The 21,836-nt window shown below is 35.9% G+C and overlaps 2 protein-coding genes across 5 annotated transcripts; both read left to right on the forward strand.

The window, feature by feature from the left end:
• Nucleotides 1-3,721: 3,721 nt before the first annotated feature.
• Nucleotides 3,722-6,184, forward strand: LOC109106986 (GTP-binding protein GEM-like). The gene is made up of 4 exons (XM_042741079.1): nt 3,722-4,365; nt 4,930-5,006; nt 5,096-5,300; nt 5,480-6,184. The coding sequence occupies exons 1-4, from the start codon at nt 4,050-4,052 to the stop codon at nt 5,755-5,757; spliced, it is 876 nt and encodes a 291-aa protein (XP_042597013.1). The 5' UTR covers nt 3,722-4,049; the 3' UTR covers nt 5,758-6,184.
• Nucleotides 6,185-7,751: 1,567 nt separating this feature from the next.
• Nucleotides 7,752-20,046, forward strand: LOC109106988 (cadherin-17-like). Of its 4 annotated transcripts, none has more exons than XM_042741061.1 (19): nt 7,752-7,835; nt 10,435-10,509; nt 10,956-11,051; nt 11,220-11,354; nt 11,797-11,935; nt 12,035-12,193; nt 12,330-12,488; nt 14,311-14,510; nt 14,628-14,756; nt 14,910-15,054; nt 15,754-15,969; nt 16,068-16,144; nt 16,250-16,441; nt 16,548-16,792; nt 18,342-18,472; nt 18,561-18,779; nt 18,894-19,004; nt 19,094-19,210; nt 19,295-20,046. In XM_042741061.1, exons 1-19 carry the CDS (start codon nt 7,767-7,769, stop codon nt 19,381-19,383), a joined length of 2,703 nt encoding a protein of 900 aa, XP_042596995.1. In that variant the 5' UTR covers nt 7,752-7,766; the 3' UTR covers nt 19,384-20,046. The 4 variants fall into 4 exon arrangements, with proteins under 4 accessions (XP_042596995.1, XP_042596996.1, XP_042596998.1 ...); XM_042741062.1 differs by having other exon boundaries at nt 10,435-10,497; XM_042741064.1 differs by lacking the exon at nt 7,752-7,835 and adding an exon at nt 8,158-8,253 and having other exon boundaries at nt 10,435-10,497.
• Nucleotides 20,047-21,836: the final 1,790 nt, after the last annotated feature.

Here is a 21,836-nt window from a genome sequence, read left to right on the forward strand (position 1 = left end):
GATTAAATAGTGGGTTGACCTCCATCATCTTGTTTATTACGTTGTTTCCTCCCGTTATCATCCTAATTTATACATTGTGGATGGTTTACATAAAATGTATCCAAAACCAGGATTGTTCCATCTCAGTAGGAGAATTGTTGAACGTGACGCTGTGCAGGATTACATTTGTTGCGCAGATGGTTCATTTAATGCATTTTCTAGCTAAATATGTTCATTGTCACTATTAGTAACACAAACACTGACTACAGGAATCTGAAATGACAGAGCGATCACGAAAGCGGTGAGGCACAACAGTCACCAGCAGGAAATGAACTTGTCAGCCCCATGACTCATTAAGGAAACAAACCTGGGTGCATGTTCGCTGGTGTTGTTGTTTACTGATGGCGTTTAAGGGTTTGAAAAGGGGCACTGATAGATCATTCTGCTGTGATATAACGTGTGAGTCACAGATTGTGTGTATCTGCATGCGTCTGTATCTCTGGTGGGGAGAGTGGAGTGTTGGAGATGGCGTGTTAGTCAGACACTTGTGTATAAGCAACCTCTTGAGAGCCTGACACTGTCCAGGCTGTGATGATGAGATCCCAGCAACTGTTTCCTGAGTAACGATACAATGTCTATTGGGTCTGTAGGGAAGTGTGTATGTTCCTAAGCCAAGCCTTTACTGTAAGTACCGTCAGGTGTGCAGATTGTTCCTGCAGTGTAGTCCCAGAGGGAAGGACTCCGGCGTCACTGAAAGCAGGAAAGACGTGTGCTCAGGTCAGTCAGGTTGTTGAGGACGTAATGGTGACTGTGCATGGCATATGTAGCAAAGCTTGAATTTATGCTAGGAGAAGACAGAAAATGATTGATATTAGTGAAATAACGTGTAATAATGAAAGACAAAATTATTAGGAACAAACCATTACAGCTGTTTTTTTTTTGTAAAGTTCAAATTAAGAAAATCTAAATTATATATATAAAAAGGCAGTGCTACATGTATTGTGCATCTTATATCAGAGTTTTTTATGATTTTGAAAAATTCTCACCTTATTCTCTTACGCTCACCAAGGCATTTATGTGATCAAAATACAGTTATATCTGTATAAAATGTAATTTATTCCTGTGATGCAATGCTGAATTTTCAGCATCATTACTCCAGTCTTCAGTGTTACATAATCCTTCAGAAATCATTCTTATATGCTGATTTATGAAATTGTTGTGCTGTCAAATATTTTTATGGAAACTGCGATACTTTTTTTAAGGATTCTTTCTTTGATTAATAAAAAAGTTAAAAAGAAGAGCATTTATTTAAAATATAAATATTTTCTAACAGTATATACACTACAGTTCAAAAGTTTGGGGTCAGTAAATTTTTTTTTTTTTTTGAAGGAAATTAAAACTTTTATTCAGCAAGGATGTGTTAAATTAAGAAGTGATAGCAATAGATTTATATTGTTAGAAAAGATTTATATTTTGAATAAAATGGTGTTCTTTTTAACTTTTTATTCATAAAAGAATCCTGAAAGAAGTATCGCAGTTTCCAAAAAAATATTTGGCAGCACAGCTGTGGCTAACATTGATAATTCTAATAATAAATCCGCATATTAGAATGATTTCTGAAGAATCATGTGGCACTTTATACTGGAGTAATGGCTGATGGAAATTCAGCTTTGCATCAAAGAAATAAATTATGTGTGTGCAGGACACTGTAGTTCATTTATGTAAGTGAGGATAGCAAAATAACGTAAACTATAGTCATATTATACCCAAAAATTCTTCTTACAGTGGACTACCAGTAAAATGTATATGTATATATATATATATATAATATGGTGGGGGACCATGCAGGTCAATTCACCTGGTCTGCATGTCTCTGGTCTGTGGGAGGAAACCAGAGTATCAATCTGCTAATCTGTCTCTATGTAGTGTTTTTGCTCTCCAGGAACAAATTAACTTATCCCTTTTCATTCCTTATTTCCTGACGCATGGCCCAGATACTGCAATTACTGCTTCGGGATCAATGGTCAGCTCAGGTCTCGTGGCCATAGCACTAACCTAACATAACCCACGCTTTACTGCAACACCACACACAAGTTGCACTATCCCATTTACATCCCTTTTTGTAAATGTTGCTGCTTAAACATTTTGAAAAAGTTCCAGACTGATAAGCTTTTTCAGCTATCACAACCTAAAATACCATGTTGCTTTTAGTTTTATGTTGGTGGTGCATCACTCATATTATCTGTAAAGTCTCTGATCTCTAATGGCCTATCTCTGATCTGCTCTTAGAGAACTGAATGAATGAAAGAGGTAATCCAGCACTCTACTGCGATTTCTCTTATCCATCCAATCCCTTCATCTATATCAATTCTGAATATAGTAGCATTCATCATAATCCAGCAATTACATTAATAACTGATTATAATCTGTAATTTGTCCCTCTTTGAGCATTGACTCAGTGTAATCTGTATCTCGGTACATGTTTATGTGCATGTTTGTGCATGCGTGACATGGAGAGCATGAGCATCTGTGGTGTTGTACTCAGTCTGAACCCTTGATTTGTTAGCACAGCATGTAGTATATAAGAGACTGATGTAGCCTAAGGAGAATTTAGTTTTGATTTAGTTCAGAATTGGCCACATTGATCTCCTTTGAATTGGTGTTTGCAAGCAAGTCTCGACAGAAAAAAGGATCACAAGATTTGTTACAGTTTCAAACTGTGATTTGCATTCTGCAGTACAAGTCTTGATTTAAAATATATTTGCTGTATCAAACATGTATAAGCAAACTAGTGACTGAGAATGTCTTTTGTTTTGTTTGTCTGTCTATACTAAATGTGATTAGTTGTCCTGAAAAGAGCCAAATAGGATCTACTGTCCTGCCTAGGTGTCCTGCTTTAACCTGGCCTTAACTGGTTTACTATGCTAACCAGGAGACTAATCAAGGTTGCATTATGTCGCTGACAATGACATTGACAATGCCACTCACAGTTCATTTTATCCAGTTAATCTGTGCAGCATTTCAGACAAACAGACCCAATAAACAGGGAACGTTCTCAAACTTTGACTAACGTTCTGGTTATGTCATAAACAAATGTTAGTCAGGTAACATTAACAAAACATTTGTCAAAGTTATCTAGTCTTTAATTCTTTAACAATCGTTCATGAAATGTTTTTTTTTTTTTTTTTTTTTTTGAGAATGTTTTTGTTGGATGTTCGTCTAACGTTTGTTACTATTGCTTCACAATGTTCTGGCAACACTTAAAAGTAACCTTTCCAAAATATTTGCAATGATAATATGGCATTTTGCCTTAACATTTGTGAACATTCAGAAATAATGTTCTTATAACTTAGTGGGATGTTAGCAAAACGTTCTAAAAACATATTTTTGTTACCTGGATATCAGGGGCTTTCAAAATCTCCCAAATAGCCTATATGAAGATCTTGCACCCCATCCAGAAATGAGAAGGTAATTGTGTATTTTCATATAAAGACCAGTTTATACTGTGTTAGAAAATATTAAGGGCTATGAGATGGAGAGTGGAAATGAACACATTATCTATAAAATATTGTACAAATATATAAAATGTGTTTAAAAATGAATTGCACATTTTAAACACGTTTCCCTGATTCGGGTTTTCTCTCAGTTTTGGCCCCTGGTCTTGAATCACGTCTCTATGCGCACAAGAGAAACTCTATTTCACACCCATCGGGCGCTAAAAGGAAAGACCCGCTGCAGCTCATTGGGAGGGAAAAGTGACGTCAAGGAAATCCTCACTGCTACTGAGACCTTAATATAAGCATGAACTGCACTGAGAGCTCAAATCACATTACTGCGCAAAATATAGACGCACAGGATTACCAGGACAAACAGCTCCAATCCTCACTCAGGTGTGCTTAATTGCAGATAAAGAAGCCAAGAGCAATTAGATCTTGTTGAGCAGGTTTCTGTTGGATGGGACTGGATCTATTATTGGAGCACAATTTGGAGCGTCCGATTCAGTTCTTTGTGCAGTCACATTCGAAGAGACACCCGTCGTTTAACCGAGTGTTTGTCGTCGAACTGCACAAATGACCCTGCTGGCGAGCGTGCGACGCCACAGTATCCGCGTTCAGCATCACCTGCACCGGTGGAGCATCTGCGGGACGGACGGAGGGCAGCTGCTGAGCGATGGTTTCGCGCGTCCCGACATCGGCATGTCCAGGTCCAGCTCCTGCTCGTCCACCTCTTCAGACTCCGCTCTCTCCAGCGAGTCTGTGACCCCAGCTTCCGTTGGACCCTTCACTGTAGTCCTGCTCGGGGACAACGGCGTCGGGAAGTCCGCGCTCGCGAGTATATTCGCTGGAGCATCGGACAGCATGGGCAGCGAATGCGAGTTGTACGGAGGTATGTTGACTATTAACTAGACATTTCGTTTACTCTTTGTACTCCCAACTGTTCACAGACACATCAACTATCGCAAGTAATCACTTGGCGTTCCACTGACGTTCTTGATTCAGATTTGGATATAAGCCTGTTTATAGCGGTTATGTTTAGGCTATGCGTGTTTAAAATTCGACGATTTCCCATCATAATGGTGCAATTAAAGAAACTCTTACAATTTGGAATCATGTCAAAATTTCATTTTTTTAAAATTTATAAACGGAGATGGCAGACAAGGGGTAAAATAGACAAAAAGTAGGCTAATATTTAGGGAATATTTTTAAAGGCATATTTAAAGTCATTTTTAATACTACTGAAGTGTACACTAAACATTAATATAAGTGCAATAATCCTATAAATACATGTATGAGCATTTAATATTATTAGGCTACAAGTTTGAATATGTTCAAATAAACCAGTTTTTATTGTCACTATAAGATATAAAGTGGATCCGATTGTAATTTTGTACGTTTTTTCCATGGCCACGATTGATAGCCTTCAACTCTTTGTCCTTTTTAATGTTTTCAGGTGAAGTATTTGAGCAGACAATAACAGTAGACGGTGAGAGGGCCACGGTTACCCTACTCGACACTTGGGATTCACAGGTAACACCTTTAGTTCATCAGAAATTCATATTAATATACTTTATAAGTGATTAGAGGTTTAGAAACATTCTGATTTCTGTTTCCATCAGGGTGAGGGCAGCTGGACACAGGAGAGATGTTTGCAAACAGGAGATGCTTTCATTATAGTTTATGCCATAACAGATCGTTCAAGCTTCCTTCACGCATCAGATCTTCGTATTCAGCTTCGACGCCAGCGCGAGGCTGACCGAACTCCCATCATCCTCGTCGGCAATAAATGTGACCTGGTTCGCTGCAGGGAAGTGTCCATTAGTGGTAAGTGATTCTGAACTTAAATAGTAAAACTCCTCAGTGCTTATTTACTTCTTAACCTAAAGTTACTGCTACAGCATCTTCTTAATTTGCAAATCCACTTGTGGGATTAATAAAGTACTCTTTGTTTTACGTTAGATCACTGGGAATTTTCATTTATTATTTCATTTTTTATTTTTTAGAGGGTCGCTCGTCTGCTGCTGTCTTTGACTGCAAGTTCATTGAAACGTCAGCAGCAATGCAACACAATGTCTGGCCGCTGTTTGAGGGCATCATCCGCCAGCTCCGTCTGCGAAGAGACAGCACAGAGAACCTCACCAGACGTGGTTCTCTTCAAAAGCGACGGGAGAGTCTCCCAAAGAAAGCAAAGCGTTTCATTAGCAGAATGGTTGCTAAGAAGAACAAGCAAGCAGCCTTCAAACTCAAGTCCAAATCATGTCATGACCTGATGAGTCTGTAGTGCACAGACTTTGAATTGGTCTGAAATTCTGAATTGTGTTTGTGTGAAGTTTGGATGCAAACATTTTGGAAAGTATCTGTTCAAGTGTTTGTTTTTTCCCATTTAGTGATTTTTAAAAAAGCCGTGGATGTCTATATTAGACTGTGCTGTAGAAGGGCATCGATTACAGGCTTCTCGCTCCCTCTGTGAAGGACAGAACGCTCTAGTCTTACCCACCGTCCTTTTCAAATGCCAACATTTCAAAAGCCATGAAATACTAAAATGTTTTTGTGGGAACCCCAACACGCTAAATGTGGTCCTTTTACTTTTTTATGATTTTTATGCTTTTGAATTGTGAAATTTCTTTGTCGTACCCTGTGTGTGAAACGTTTTGTCCAGCTTTTGCTCAGTTTGAGCATATAGCATTCAAAAGAAATAAAATATTTTTATTATAAAACTAAAAAACTTAAAAACTTCAAACATCTGCAAAACTAGAAAAGCAGAAAAGCACTTTTATCACATATCTATGGTATTGTCTTTTCAGCTGGGGTCACTCTAAAGTATATCATATAACATAAATGCATAAAAAAAACATACACCAGCTGTTCTTGTGGTGTGCATATGACAACATATTATTCAGGGACTACAACTTTAGATACACGTCCTGTACCTGTTATGCAAAAATGATTATTTTTACGTGTTGATCGTGTACTGTAAAGTCTAAATATACACTGAAAGTCTGAGGTTTAATATCTAATTTAATTTAAGATTTTTATTTTTTTTATTTTAAAGAATCAAAGAACAAGGAATTATTAAGCTTAGTGAATGTTAAATTCAACATCTAGTGAACATGACCTTACAAAAAATTACATTATGTTTTTAATGTTAACAAAGAGTAATTCTCTAACATATGTATTGCACATTTTTTAGTTAATGCATTAACTAACATTAACAAATTAGACTTTATTGTAAAGTCTTGCGAGTTTACATACAGTATCATTACATTAATCTATTTATTTGATAAATAACGATAATTCACAGATAACGGAGGTATTTCATTACAGCCTCAGCCCTGCTGGTGAATGTATGTGTGCAATACAAGAACACATTTGTTCCTGTTATTCAGAAACACTCCTCCTACCTTCCTTTCAAAGGTGAGAAGGACAAATGAATGACACATTCAGCTGATGTGTGATCGCTGCTGAGTGAATGATAGTGAATGATTATGAATGTAGAAGATGTGTTAAAACTGTAAGACTGAAGCTAGTTAGGCAGCTGTTGCCGGTTCGTTTGTGAGTACACATGGAGTGTGGCAGCTTGTCAGGTATTGCTCATTTTGAGGCTATTACCTGTCAGATCCACTATGTGTGAGGCAGCTGGACTTGATCTACACCAACAGTGTTGTAATGTTACTGAAAATGTGGTCACCTGCAGTACAATAGTTCATCTCAGTAGCAGCAGCAGCAGGTTTCTCTGTTTCAGTACCAGTGCCTGCAGTAAGTATCGTCGCTCCTAATCTTAATCTTTACCTTCTTATTCTCCATTGCATAATAATTAGTCAATGGAAAACCATGGGAAATTCTTGAGTAACTACCACTCAAGGTGCCTTTAACCTGAGACATTTACATGGAATGAGTCACTTTTACAGGAAGTGATTACAATAGATTTTTCAGAAGTATTCATATCCATATTTGCTTTATTTTATGTAAGTGTTGCCGAGAACAAGTGTGCCGTCACTCACCCCTGTAAAAACTGATGGTTCAAATCATTCTGTGGATGTATTTTAAAAGATTACATTTAAAAAATGTTTCAGTTGTTTTTGTCAATAGAGTGAAAGTTAATGGGGTCCAAAACAACATCATATTTTGTGTTCCACAGAAGAAAGAAAAGCCATGCAGGATTGGAACGAAACAATATTAGGGTAAGTAAATAAAGTTTCTTTTTAAGTGTCATTGCTGAATACCTCAGAAGTTCTATCTAATGTATTCACTTTCAGTATCAGATGAAACTGAGAAACATGGAGCACAGCCATGCCAGAGTCTGTCAAAAGATCAAGGATCAAAGATTGCTGGCCTGTATTACTCAAGATTGTGAGCAAGGTGACCTTTACGCTCTGTATGAATATACAGTGATTTTCATCTGTAACACAGCTTACTTTCAGATATATTTTTCTCTTTTTGTCCAAGCTTGTCCTCAGAATTCTGCTTTGTCCTTATCATCTTGCATAGAAATTACTAAAGTAAGGCTCCTGATTACAGAAGAAGATTTTTGATGCATTTTCATTTTGTGTCCTTTTTATTAAACGCTTGATGTTTACACATGAACACATCCACCAATCCAGTACGCTATTCGCCAAACGGTACCATAAAATACCTTCAATTTGCAGTCCACTCCCCTGAGCGGTGAATCAGTAGATAATGATTAGGCTCAGTAAAGCAGAGTTAAACTTTGACTTAAGCAGGAAGCACTTCAAGACTGAAACGCTCAGTCTTTTGAGGAGAGGAGCTCTGCTGACAGGTCTGTGTCTCTTTTAAAGTTTGAGTTTATCGAGTTTAAGCTTATTTTAAAAGTATATGTTATTAATTACCGATATGTCATTTGCATTGAAATGTTGCTTTCGAGGCCTGTGTTAGGATATGATCTTGTTTGCCTTTGCTCAGTGCGTTGAGAAGGGTGTTCACCAGTTTATGTGGAAGGGCATTTAAAGATATCGAAACTTGCTGTAGCATCGTAGGTGCGAACCTATTTCTGAGCACATTTGCTAGATGAAGGTGTATCTATGATGTTTTTTGATATTGCAATGTAAGAATGTCATCAGAGGTCACAAGTCTGGGCCTCTTGTTCCTTGATCCTAGAAATTTCACTGTAGTTAGAGCCATCAAGCCTAATGTTAATGGATTATTGTTCCATTTTTATTTCTTGTTAGAATATCCAAGTTTTGATTTAAATCACTTTGAGTTTAAAAAGTAATTGTTCACATTTGCTTTACTCTAATTCTTATGACTGCTACTGGTTGAGCTGATATTTATAACAGAACATGAGAATTGATTTCAGCTTATGCACCAGAACGTCACGATTCATTATATATGTTTACACAAAGATATAAAAAACCCAATAATATCAACCAGTTTACCTGTATATTGTGTCGATCAAGGGATTTAAGCAAAAGAACTAAAGTAGCTTATCAGAGGTCACATTAACTTCAATGTCACCTTGTTTCACATCTGTCTCAAGGTGTGTCTGTCTTTCACAATAGATCTGACCGATATAACCGAAATAAAAATCCAGTATCAGTAAAGCACTAAACCTTACAGTTTATTTCAATACAATATTTCATTAAAACTGCCGACACTACTTAATTTACTCTTGGACCCAAACTGCGACTGACACAGTCAGATTCATCTAGAGATCTTTATCTCTTTACACAAATTATGTGTGTGATCAGATAAACAGTTCTAGATAAATCTGTTTATTGTTTATCCAGATAAATATGTTTATTGAGGCCTGACGTATGGAGCCACACCTGTAAACAACTTCCTTTATTGATCCATGGTCTGTAACTTACTTTCATTTACTAAGTGTTTAATAATTGTCCCATGTTTACTTAAATGAATGATGTGGATGTGAATGTGATATGTTAAACTGAGAAACCAGTACTTTGTTTGCTTTTACAAAGCAAAATCTGCACATGACAAAGTTAACATTCAGTTTTAATTTTAGAATGAATTGATATTGTATTGGTAATCTGAATCCTGAAAAGACCCTGAAAAATCACTATACTGTTTCGCTGAATGTATAGCAATTGCTAGGTACAAAATGTCAGACACTTTAAAGGCTATATATATATATATTTATAGATAGATAGATAGATAGATAGATAGATAGATGTATACATACATACAAAAACATATACATACATTTCTTTCTTGAACATTTATTTGAATGTTTTTCCTCATCCTCTTTTTTTTGACATGTGGATCAGCAAGTACATAAATATTTAATATTTAAAAGTCTTGGCTTTGTAATATTACTGTCAGTACAGACATTGTAAAATCTGATAAACTTTGATACAGCAGTGACACATAATCAGCGCTGTCTGGCACAGGAGGCACCGCCCACGCTTGAATGCCAAGTGACCTTTAAATAACCTTTTTATGGGCTGCGTTTCATGTAAAAACACACACACAGCGCCACATGACGAGAGTCATGATGTCACCATCAAATGCCACTCATGCACTATTTTTATGCATATGATATGCACAGAGGGACTGACAAAATATGCACAAATTAGTCTGGTAACAGAGGGAAAAATGAACAGAAAATTCCTGTGCACACACATAGGAAAGGAAATCAACCTTTATATAGCTGAAATATTTGTAATATTTTAAAATGTTACTCAGGACTGGTTAAATAGTATGTTTTGTTAATAATCATTGACTGAAGTTTAACATTAAAGAAGCAGACTGGTCTATTTCCTGACTGAGCAACTTGTAATTAGGCTTTTGTCACACCATGTGGCTCCACTTCATTGCTCAGTTTGCACAGCAGGGGCCATCATGTCAGGAAATAGCCATCTGATAAAGTTATTTGGCAAATAAATGTCACTGCTGTAAATTACAATGGCTTTTGCAGTAACTATAATAAAGGTCCTTTTAATTAAAGGCAGTGTTTCACATGTTATCATTCCTTTTCCACCAGGTTTTGTTTCCTGGGACCATGAGAGGTGCACATTTGCTACACTTGACCCTTCTCGTCAGCATTGTAAGTGTGTGTGTGAGTAGGATTTTAACTCCTTGACCTTGTAGTGTCCTAACAAACTTTTATTCAGTCCATAAATGAGTAACCATGCTGAAGTCCATTTCTCTGCCCACACTCCATTAATCAGTCAAAGACACCCAGACAAAATCTGGATTCATTCGGAAAGTTTAATCATTTGTTCTACATAAATAATCCACAGAAAGGGGCAAATATTCAACAACCTTCAAAGCACAGATAGGTTTAATGGATTATTGACTTGATATTAAATAAATGACTGTTTATATATATATCTTTATTCAGTTATTTATTAAGAAGTGTGGTCAAATGTTTTTATTAGTATGCAGGGAAGGCAATATGCTTATCTATAATGGTGATTTTGCAATAAATCATTTTAAATTCAGCGACTTAGGGTGTTATTTTTTTACATGGCTTTATAATTCTTCTCTCTCTCTCTCTCTCAGGCTCATGGGATTGGTCTAGAGGACAAAAAGGGGCCATTAGGAAATCTAGTTTTAGATGTGCCAGAGGCTACACCTGTGCCCTTTCCCATTTACCAGGTACCATAGGCTCTGTTCTTGTGTTTCTACGGTTAGTTTTGACAGACGGGTTAGTTATGAAGACAGACATAATGCTTACATTGTTATTAGAACATCTTCAGTATCTGTTGTCAGTAATATTTTGAATTTATTGTTTGAAAATATTCTAGAAATGCTTTCTTTGTTCAGTTTACATCAACAGAGGAAGCGGAGACATACCATGTAAGCGGAGAGACCGAAGGAAAGATCAGTATTTCTTCAGACGGCTGGCTATTCCTGGAGCAACCTCTGGAATGGAGCCATGATAAAAACCACCATCTAGATGTAATTTATTATTGTGTTATGATATATCACACATAACATGCAAGCACCTGGGTCTTTAAGAAGATACAAAATCCCTACATTGTTCTTGTCTAGTATGCACAAAGCACACTGTTGATGTACATGACCATGGATTATATTTAGCACCATGGTTTTACATAAAAATGTTGTATATGGAAAGTCTATATTTTAAATCCTGCTCACTATATATTTTTCACTATTTTAAATCACTGTATTTTACTGTTTTGTGAAAATAATTTTTTTAAATGTACAAATATTCCATTGTAGTCTATCGGTTAACATGAGGTCATAAAACCACATAATTTTTATATAAAATTATTTTATATAATTATAATTTTATAAGTTAATAAAAACTGACATGTGTTAACATCTAAATGTAAATTCCAGTACAAACAGTTCTAAATATGTGTGTGTTTTTCTTCAGATTGAAGCACGGTCAGCAGATGGTGAAACTGTTGATGGGCCTTACTCGGTTGTATTACAAGTTGTGGATGTCAACAACAATCACCCTGTCTTTAGTGAGAGTCAGTACAGTGGCCATGTTAGAGAGCATTCACCTGCAGGTGAGAAACACACCTATTATCAATGGACATTGAAACTTTAAACTCTTCAAATTAAATGAACACACTTTTAATTGTCTTTTTAATATTGTGTGCATGCAGGAGTTCCATTCTTGCAGGTGAGTGCTACCGATGCAGACGATCCCAACACATTAAATGCCCAACTTAGATTCAGCATTGTGAACCAAATCCCAAATCCTGGAAATGGTTTTTACTTTGGCATTGACCCGGACAGTGGAGATATCTTTATAACAGAGGAAGGTATGTCAACACATTTGGAACAAAAAGATATACAAAAAACCCAAACATGCTTATGTTGTGCATATGTTTTCTTGAGTGCCAAACCAGTATTTCTCTTTAAAAGAAGATGAACGTGTGTCTTTCTGTTGTTTTGCAGGAGCAGAGTTTCTGAGGGCCAGGCCCTCAGTAACGTACAGCCGCGGGGAGGTCCGTGGCAGTCCTGATGTCCTGAAAAAGAAGTTTGAGGACTACTGTATTCCAAGGAACAACATACCTCTGGAGAACAACCCCTTTTACACATGCATCGAACGTGCGGGTGAGAACATACAGAAACACACACGGTGATCATGTTATTTAACGCAACTGTACATAGTTTTGTTTATTTGTGTGACATTGAAGCTCCCTACAGTTAAGTGAGTGGAAGTCATACAGTAAATATATTACTGTCGTAATTACAGAGGATAGTTGTACATGTGTATTTGTTGCTGCCCTGAAGCAATCCACCCTTTTCACAGAAATGTTTACCCATTCACCAAACTTACCATCAGAATGATTTTAAAATTGATATTTAACAACAAACAAACAAGCAAAAAACAAACAAAAACACCCATACAGTTACAGTGCAATTGCAAGTCTGAATTATGAGATAAAAAGTCCCATTTTTTATTCTGTGATAAAAAAAAAAATAATAAAAAAAAAACTGAATTAGGTGATGTAAATCAGAATTTTGAGGAAAAACAAAAGAAGAAAAAAAAAACAAATTGCGTAATGTAAACTTGGAATTCTAAGAAAAACTCAGAACTGTAAGAATATTAACTCAAAACTGCAAGACGTAACACTGGAACTCAATTCTGTGTTTATATCTCACAATTCAGAAATTTTTAATTTGGTAATTTGGATGAGTATATATCTTGCAATTTATATTTATATGAATTTATATCATAATTCTGGGGAGGGGAAAAGGATAAAGAGATAAGAATTGTGAGATAAAAAGTCAGTTATGTTTTTATTTTATTTTTTTATTTCTGTGGTGAAAACAAGCTTCCATGGATTCCATGGTATTTTGAAAAGCAGTTTATGTTGTGTACATAAAAATGCCAGACTCAGAGACTTGTTTACTAGCAATTCGCTATGAATAACAGAACTTTGATTAAGAAATGTATAAATGGGCCAAATGAAAGCAGTATGTGGGTCTGTTTCCTCTGTTTGCGATCCTCTTTAAGCAAATGAGAGCATGAGGGAGGACAGAACACATCATTCAGAATAAGACTGAAATGAACGGTACTGATTACAGTGCTCTTACATACACACTCAGATTAAACTGGTGTGTTAATGTCTATGAATGACCACTTCTGTAATTACATTCACTCTGGTGTGTGGAACGTACCACGTGCTGTAAATAAGAACACAGTCATTAACTGTGCTCAAGCACTTCAGCCCTCATCAATGCAGATTACTGTCGTCTCAGAAATGAGGCTGGATTTAACCCAGATTACTTCACCATTCAGCATCCACATTACCAGCTCAAATCAGTGAATGTCATGTGACCAACAGAAATGTGCAGGCCTTTCACTTCATTAGATTGTATCAAGCTGTGGAATCTTATTTTATTGATTGAACCTTACCACTTAAAGGTGAGCACCACAGTGACCTGTCAGATAAATAAATGGACATGAAATACTCCTGAGCTGACATTATTTTATTATGGGAGAATCACAGCTGAACACAAATGAAGGGCGCTTTCAAAACAAAGCTTTTACAAATCTTTTATTTTAAATCAGTAGTTCATTTAACAGACAACTATTTCATGAAAACAGTTGCAACTGATATGTAAATGGTATAAGTTTTCATTTCATTTACACCATTTTGGCCTGCAGGTGACGACGGCCTTTGGTTTTTCAAAAGCCTTGAAACTGTGAATCATTTTGAAAGTAATTGAATCAACTGATTCAGAGTTAAAGCACAACTGTGAGTTTGATAAACAGTTCAATAAATAATAGTTTAATATTAATAACTTACCTTGAGTTACGTTCACCAAGGAAAATATTTCCAAATGACTCCAAATGAGCAACATCAATCATTATTTCATTACTTCAGAATCAGTAAAAATGAATGAGTGTTTATTTTGGTATGAGCAGAAAGAAGAGAAGTGAATCTTCTTCAAGATCCAGACTATGCGCTGGTTGTTCGCGCAGAGGATTTAGGAGGCGGAGCTCCAAACGCTTTGAGCAGCACGACACGAGTCAACATAGCTATCGTTCAAAACCTTTGGGTCAGCCCTGGATCAATCACCATCAGAGAAAATTTGGAAGGGGAATACCCTATGTATCTTACCACAGTAAGTCTGGATCTAAAAACAGTAATGTTATTTTTTATTTTATTTATATGATTTTAAATGATTAATTACATTTAGTTTTTTTTTTTACTTTTTATTTAATTATTGTTTGTTTTTTAGGTGCATGCCAATGATCCCACCGCATTGTACAAGCTGGTACAGAAAGAAAGGCTTTCCTTCCCCTTCACCATCAGTGTAGATGGAAAAATCTATGTTACCGCTCCTCTGGATAGAGAAGAGAAAGAAATGGTAAATAGAAATGCTTGAGAAACTGAACTGAAGAGAAAAATATTCAGTGTGTAAACTACATCGGGGCTTCAACATATTTCACTCCTTATTACTTAATGTATAAAATTGCGTGTTGCATTTTAAACTTGACATGTATGTGTGTGTGTGTTTTAGTACACTTTAGTGGTCTTAGCAGAAGATGAACAGGGTGTTGAGTTGGAAAAACCCATGGAGATTCATGTGCAGGTGGACGATGTGAATGATAACCATCCTGTGTGTGATGAAGCTGTGTTTGAGGTGCAAGAGAATGAGCCCATAGGTAATAATGTGAGACCCTTTATAAACACACATACACACAGTTGGCTTTTCTTTTTTTTTATAGGGACTTTGCATAGATATAATGTTTTTTATACTGTTTAAACTGTATATTCTATCCACTAATTTATAAGCTTGTTTCCTCATGGTAAAAAATAAATAAATCAGGTTTTATTATTCAACATTTGATCCCCACAACATCGGGTTTACCTGGACCACACACACACTCACATTAGATCAGTTCAAACCAGGTGCATGTGATGGCACAAATGTACCAAATGCATAGAGAGGGGTCAAAAAGTCTGAGACCACTCGTGAAAAGGCTTCTATTTATTAATTTTTGATGTATAAATAAATTAATAATGTTAAAATAAATTTGTATGATTTTTTTAAAGAATAATAAATAAATAAATAAATCTGCATAAAAACAATTAACAAAGATTCTAAATTCTTAATATGCCATTTTTGTTGTCCTTTTCAAAATTTAAATGAGATTACATGATCATACCTATAAAGAGAACAGAATCGCAAACATTCATGTATTTTATGTCACAATGTTTGTTTAAAATGAATTCTTTCAAGGTTTGAAATAGATTTTTAATCTCAGACTTTTGGATCCCACTTTCTTGACATGTTTTAAATTATTTGAGTATTTTATTAACTGTTTTATCATGTCTTGTAATGTTTAATTATGCTTGTTTAGGTAATCAAATTGGCGTCCTGCGTGCTTATGATAGTGATAAGGAGGGCACACTGAACTCATTCTTAGGCTACACACTCCTAAGACAGAAGCCTACCAAGCCTTTTGACAGAATGTTCACCATCGACCAAGCCAATGGTGAAATCAAGCTGGCAAATAAAAACTTACAAAGGAAAGAGGTGTCTCAGTATGAGCTCACCTTTAATGTGACTGATGGAGGTAAATGCAACCTGAACTCAAATGTCAAGTAAAAAAATGAAAATTAAATTAAAAACTTTTTGAAGAATGCGCTGCTTAACTTTTGCACTTGTTTGCAGTTTACACCACGGAATGTAAAGCAATCATCAAGGTCATCGACATTAATAACGAGATCCCTGTCTTCGAGAAAAAAGATGTATATATTTTATTTTACTCCTTACATCAATTACATTCTTTCTTCCGGTAGATTATTGAATACTTAATCTCTGCTCTGATTCATAACCACCTTCTTCCCTATTGATATGGGACCCACAGTGTTCCTGAATTAGCTGAAGTGGGAACCACTTTGCTCACCATCAAAGCCACAGATGCAGATGACCCAGGAACAGGAAGCTCGAGGGTGGAGTATCACATCACTGCTGGAGACCAACATAACCTCTTAGCCATTGAGGTTGATGAAAATACTGGAGAGGGCAGAGTCTACATCGCTCGGGTAACAAGACATTGCTTATGAGAAACACCTTGAAATGCAAAAACTGTTTACATTTCTGTTTTATGCTTTATGCATTTATTTATTTTTTTATATTCTCAATCTTCAGCCACTGGATTACGAGCTCCAGAGCATCTTCAGCCTTCAGATTGATGCCCGTAATCCTGAGCCCCTGATCGAAGGAGTGGAGTATAATGAAAATGCCACCACATTTGTTGTCATTCAGCTGCTAGATGTGGACGAGCCTCCAGTGTTTGAAGTTGAAACTCTTAACGTCAACGTTCCAGAAAACATTACGGTTGGAACTGTAATAATGACAGCTGAAGCCAAGGATCCAGAGGGAAAGACTATCAAGTAATGCTTTGCATTATGTCTCCTACATAATCAGATCATATATGAGATGAGATTGTTTGTTCAGAGGGCTTTGATATTTCTACTTCTGTAGTTTATTGAAGATCTCTGTTCCAGCTCTTATATGTTGAAACTGATGAAAGAAACAACATAATATTTCGATTTAATTCTGTCTACGCTTGTAACAGTTTATGCAATCCCACCTTGGTTACTTAGAACTATAAATAAAACATTTTTATATTTAAAAAAAAAAGAAAAAAATAGAAATTTATGAAATAATTGTTGTCAGGTTTATTGGTGCTTTGACATACAGTGGGGTACAAATGTTACAGCCCACTACTGAAGACACTATTTTACAATAATAATTCAATATATATTCCAATTTTATGTGAAAAGTTGAACTGAAAAATGTACATATAAATGTTAGAATGTTTTAGAGACAGCAGCACTCGAGCTGCATGAAATCTGAGTTTGTGTAAACGTTGTGTAAACGAGTATGTGATGTTCTCCAAAATGATTTGAGGTGATCCAAAGAGCATCTTGTGCTTCAATGAAGCATCTGGAACATCTGGCATTTTGAGTGAAGTTCAAGAGATAACATGATCAGTGTCACAACTTTGCATATTTAATTAGTGACCAATCTTTCTTCTTTTTACAATAATTTTTTAAAATCCTTAAAGGGATACTCTACCCCAAAATGAAAATGTTGTCATTAATCACTTACCCCCATGTTGTTCCAAAGCCGTAAAAGATTTGTTCGTCTTCGGAACACAATTTAAGATATTTTGGATGAAAACTGGGAGGCTTGTGACTATCCCATAGACTGCCAAGTAAAATACACTGTCAAGGTCCAGAAAAGTATGAAAGACATTGTCAGAATAGTCCATCTGCCATCAGTGATTCAACCGTAATGTTATGAAGCGACTAGAATGCTTTTTGTAAGCGAAGAAAACAAAAATAAAGACTTTATTCAACAATTCCTTTGTCCTGATACAGAAGAGCATACGCAGCATACGGTGATATGGAGAGACACAGAGGAGACTGTTGACAAAGAAATTGTTGAATAAAGTCATTATTTTTGTTTTTTTCGCTTAAATAAAGTATTCTCGACGCTTCATAACATTACGGTTGAATCACTGATGGCAGATGGAGTATTCTGATGATGTCTTTCATGCTTTTATGGACCTTGACACTGTTATTTACTTGGCAGTCTATGGGACAGTCACAAGCCTCCCGGTTTTCATCCAAAATATCTTAAATTGTGTTCCGAAGATGAACAAATCTTTTAAGGGGTTTGGAAAGACATGGGATAGTGATAAATGACAAAATTTTCATTTTGGGGTGGAGTATCCCTTTAATTTTGGGGGGTATATTTAGTTTATATTCATGTGTTTAGGTTTAAATGAAACAACAACTACTAGGTGGTCTAAGACTTTTTGACTCCACTGTAGGTTATTTAAAATATCTCTGGCAGCCAGTAAAACTTAGCATTTTAATAGCATTCTTAAATGCCTTTTATGTAATTCCTGCATTTAAATGTTCTTTTTGTCAGGTTTAAGATGGAAGGTGATGAGCATAATTGGTTGGAGCTGGACGCTGACTCTGGAGAGCTGAAGACTAAAGCTGCCCTGGACAGAGAGACGGTGGAGCAGATCTCTCTCATAATCATCGCTTATGAGACAGGTGAGAAATCAACAGAGCTCCAGTGCTCTGAGTCACTCCAGGTGAGTGTCATTCGGTAAATATTACAATCTATTTCTGTTCCTCTCAGAGGGGGACAAGCAGGAGGCTGAGATGCTGGTTGATATTCAACTGCTGGATGTGAATGACAACCACCCTAAACTGCAGAAGACACAGGGCTTCATCTGCGTCCAGGATATGACCCCCTTGACACTCACTGCTGTAGATAAGGACGCTGACCCCTACGGAGAGCCTTTCACCTTCTCCATTAACCGCAAGTCACCAAACTTTGAGATCAAACCTATTGATGGTAAGCAGATCTTCAGTTAAAAAAAAAAAAAAAAAAAAACCCGGCTTACACAGTATGACTTGTATTTACTTTATTTACTGCTGTAACTATGTAAAGCTGTTTATGTATCTGCAGGAACCTCAGCGCAGCTGATTTTGAAGAAGAAGCCCTCAAGTGATCTGAATGCCACTGTTCCTATCAACATCAAAGACAACGCTGGGATGGGTATCACTCAAAAGTTTGATGGTAAACTATTTTTTTCTCTTTATTTCATATATAACATTCTAACATGTTCTAACATCTCATCTGAGATTTCTGTCTTTCTTTTTTCTTAGTGCGTATATGTAACTGCACTAAATTGGGTTACTGTTACATTGAGCCAGGAGCTCACAGCTGGAAGCTGGGCATGAGCGGCACCATCGGCATCCTGGCAGGAACATTCGGCTTCATCAGTAAGACTGATAGCCTAAAAAGCCTGATAAGACTAAAAAGAAGCAAACTGAGAAAATGTTTTTTTTTTTTTTTTTTTCTTCCAGTTCTGTTCCTGATCATTGTCATCTACCGAATCAAGAAGAAGGATCAGCAGAGATCAGCAACTTCTGGAGAGGCTAAAGCAATGCTCTAGAGTCAGGATAACATGCCAACTGTAAACATAATTCAGTGCACAACCCAGGCAAACTGACATCCATGACCCTCAGCATACACACACCTTCATATAGTAAAGTAGATGTGCTGCTTCTTTTCATTTTTAAAACACTTTTTATTAACATTAAATATTCATGTTCAAGATTTGCACAGTTTTAACAGTAACTTATTCACCATGTGACCTGGCTGATATATTAAGTATTTTATATTTAAATGCTATAAATATTTGACTTGAATTTTGATTTTTTTCCCCCAGTTTAAAAAATATATCTATTGCCCCCCAAGTGTTTTCTTGGAATTTTAAACATCTTTGTGGTATATTTTAGGTACAAAGAGTACAGAACGTTGTATACAGTATGTTGTCCTATTTCAAATGGATTAAACCTATAAAAATGTAAATCTTATATTTATTCCTCATTGTCCAAGAATCAACTAAAATGTGTAAAAATCTTTCCATGTGATATTTTTTGTTTTTGACTTTCCTCCTAGAAAATGTCATGTGCAGGTCAAAGGTCAGGTTCTATTAAATGCTGCAGTGTAAGAAGGCATAAAAATCACAGAATGACAACAACATCGTTGCCTATTTGACTTGTAGAAAACCAAAATTGTTCATTCTGTAAATAAAGTTCTACTTTGACCCAGATACTATTTTTTACTTATATATATATATAGGAATGAATCCACATATCCCACAACTTCCCACATTTAAACATGTTAGTATGTAAAGTATATTACTATTAACAATATTATATAAAACCATAAACAATCTAGCTTACAAAATAGCACCAGGAATAGCTTTTGAGCATTATGGATATTTTTCAAGAGAAATAATTCTAATGAGTAAAGACTTGCTCATTGCTTCTTCAATAATTTTAATATAATTTGTATGTCTTGTGTTTCTATAATGTTTTATCATAGATTTCAGATCTTGCAATAGACAGATGTTACTGTCAAGAAGTGAATATGGAATAACAGAGACAATTCAAACAAACTAGAGATGCCAAAAACTCACTCTCATAAATTCTGTCTGTATCACTAGTCTGTGAGTCTTCATGCTGATCTATTACTTTCATATTCTTCTGTTTCTAAGCAACGTTCCATAACAAACACACAAAAACAAGAGGAGAGTGCACTGACTGAGATGTGCTGGGGGGTCTGTGGAGCATGTCACGGGGTAATAGTAAAAAACATGGTTATACCTTATATTTGATATTAGCCAGATCTCATCCGATGGGGGTTCTGTGTCCATCTTTGGAGTCAGACACACACAGTGCTACTTGTTTTCTTGCACTCTGATGTCAGGGGTGACAATAAGTTGAAAGTGCAAAGTTGTGCATTTACATTATCAACTTAGGGAACTGAGAAAACACAAGTGTGATAAAATGTAAATATATATATATATATATATATATATATATATATATATATAAGATTTAGGATTAAATTAAAAAGTATAGCTATTTTTAATCTTCAGCATGGCAAAAAATTTCTAAAATGTAGAGCTTCTTCCATAAACACGTGTCCAGGTATTATATGAGACAGAAGCTGGATTTTGTTGGCAAAATGTACATTTTAATGAGACTCTGAAATACTTGATTCTGATCACTCGCTGCATTTTTCTTTTTTTCCCCCTTCACGGCATTCAGTAGTATTTGCTATTGTCCATGAAAATTATATTTTAATAATAAATTAAACCTTCGTGTCACTCATAAAAAGCTTCTCTTGCGAGCTTTATCGTTTCATACAAATGCAACTGCCGCCATGTGTTAATGACTGTAGTGAAAATGACCTCGCGGAACTTGTAATATCATTGCTATTTGCGGTCTTTGGTTTGTTGCTATAGGTTATTTTAGTACATTCTGCTATTTTCGCTTAGGGGACAATTTAAGATAATATACAGGTAAGATGAATTATTTTAAACTCAAATCAATATTTAAAGTCCACGTATTTATTTATTTGTTGAGTAGCCCTCTAATGAGCGGGATAATGTAACGTGGTAAACGTAATTTCACCGAGTGCAATGTTCCTGGATCAACATTCCAATCAACCAATCAGAATTGAGGGATAAGTTAACAGGAAATGTCAATTTTAGCCTAACAACCAGAGTTGGGTGCTTCTACACCCTTGTTATTCGACTATAATTTCCTTCTGATTTTAGGGAGAAATTATGGGTAGGGTTAGGTTTAGGGGTGGGGATAGGGTTAGGTCTATATTTTTGGACAATAATGTTGATCCAGGATCAAAAAAAAAAAAAAAAGATGCTGATCCAGGAACATGTCTTACTTGGCAAAATCACAGTGACCAACGTAACGTAACATTACAGTCAACGGGTCCACAAAAGGTACTTAAAGATAAATAGTTAGTGACAGTGAAATTCAATTCATTCAATTTACAAAAACAGCACAATTCAGTTTAATAGAACCTTAGCCTACT

Source organism: Cyprinus carpio, chromosome B16, assembly GCF_018340385.1.
Source record: "Cyprinus carpio isolate SPL01 chromosome B16, ASM1834038v1, whole genome shotgun sequence".
NCBI classification, from domain to species: domain Eukaryota; kingdom Metazoa; phylum Chordata; class Actinopteri; order Cypriniformes; family Cyprinidae; genus Cyprinus; species Cyprinus carpio.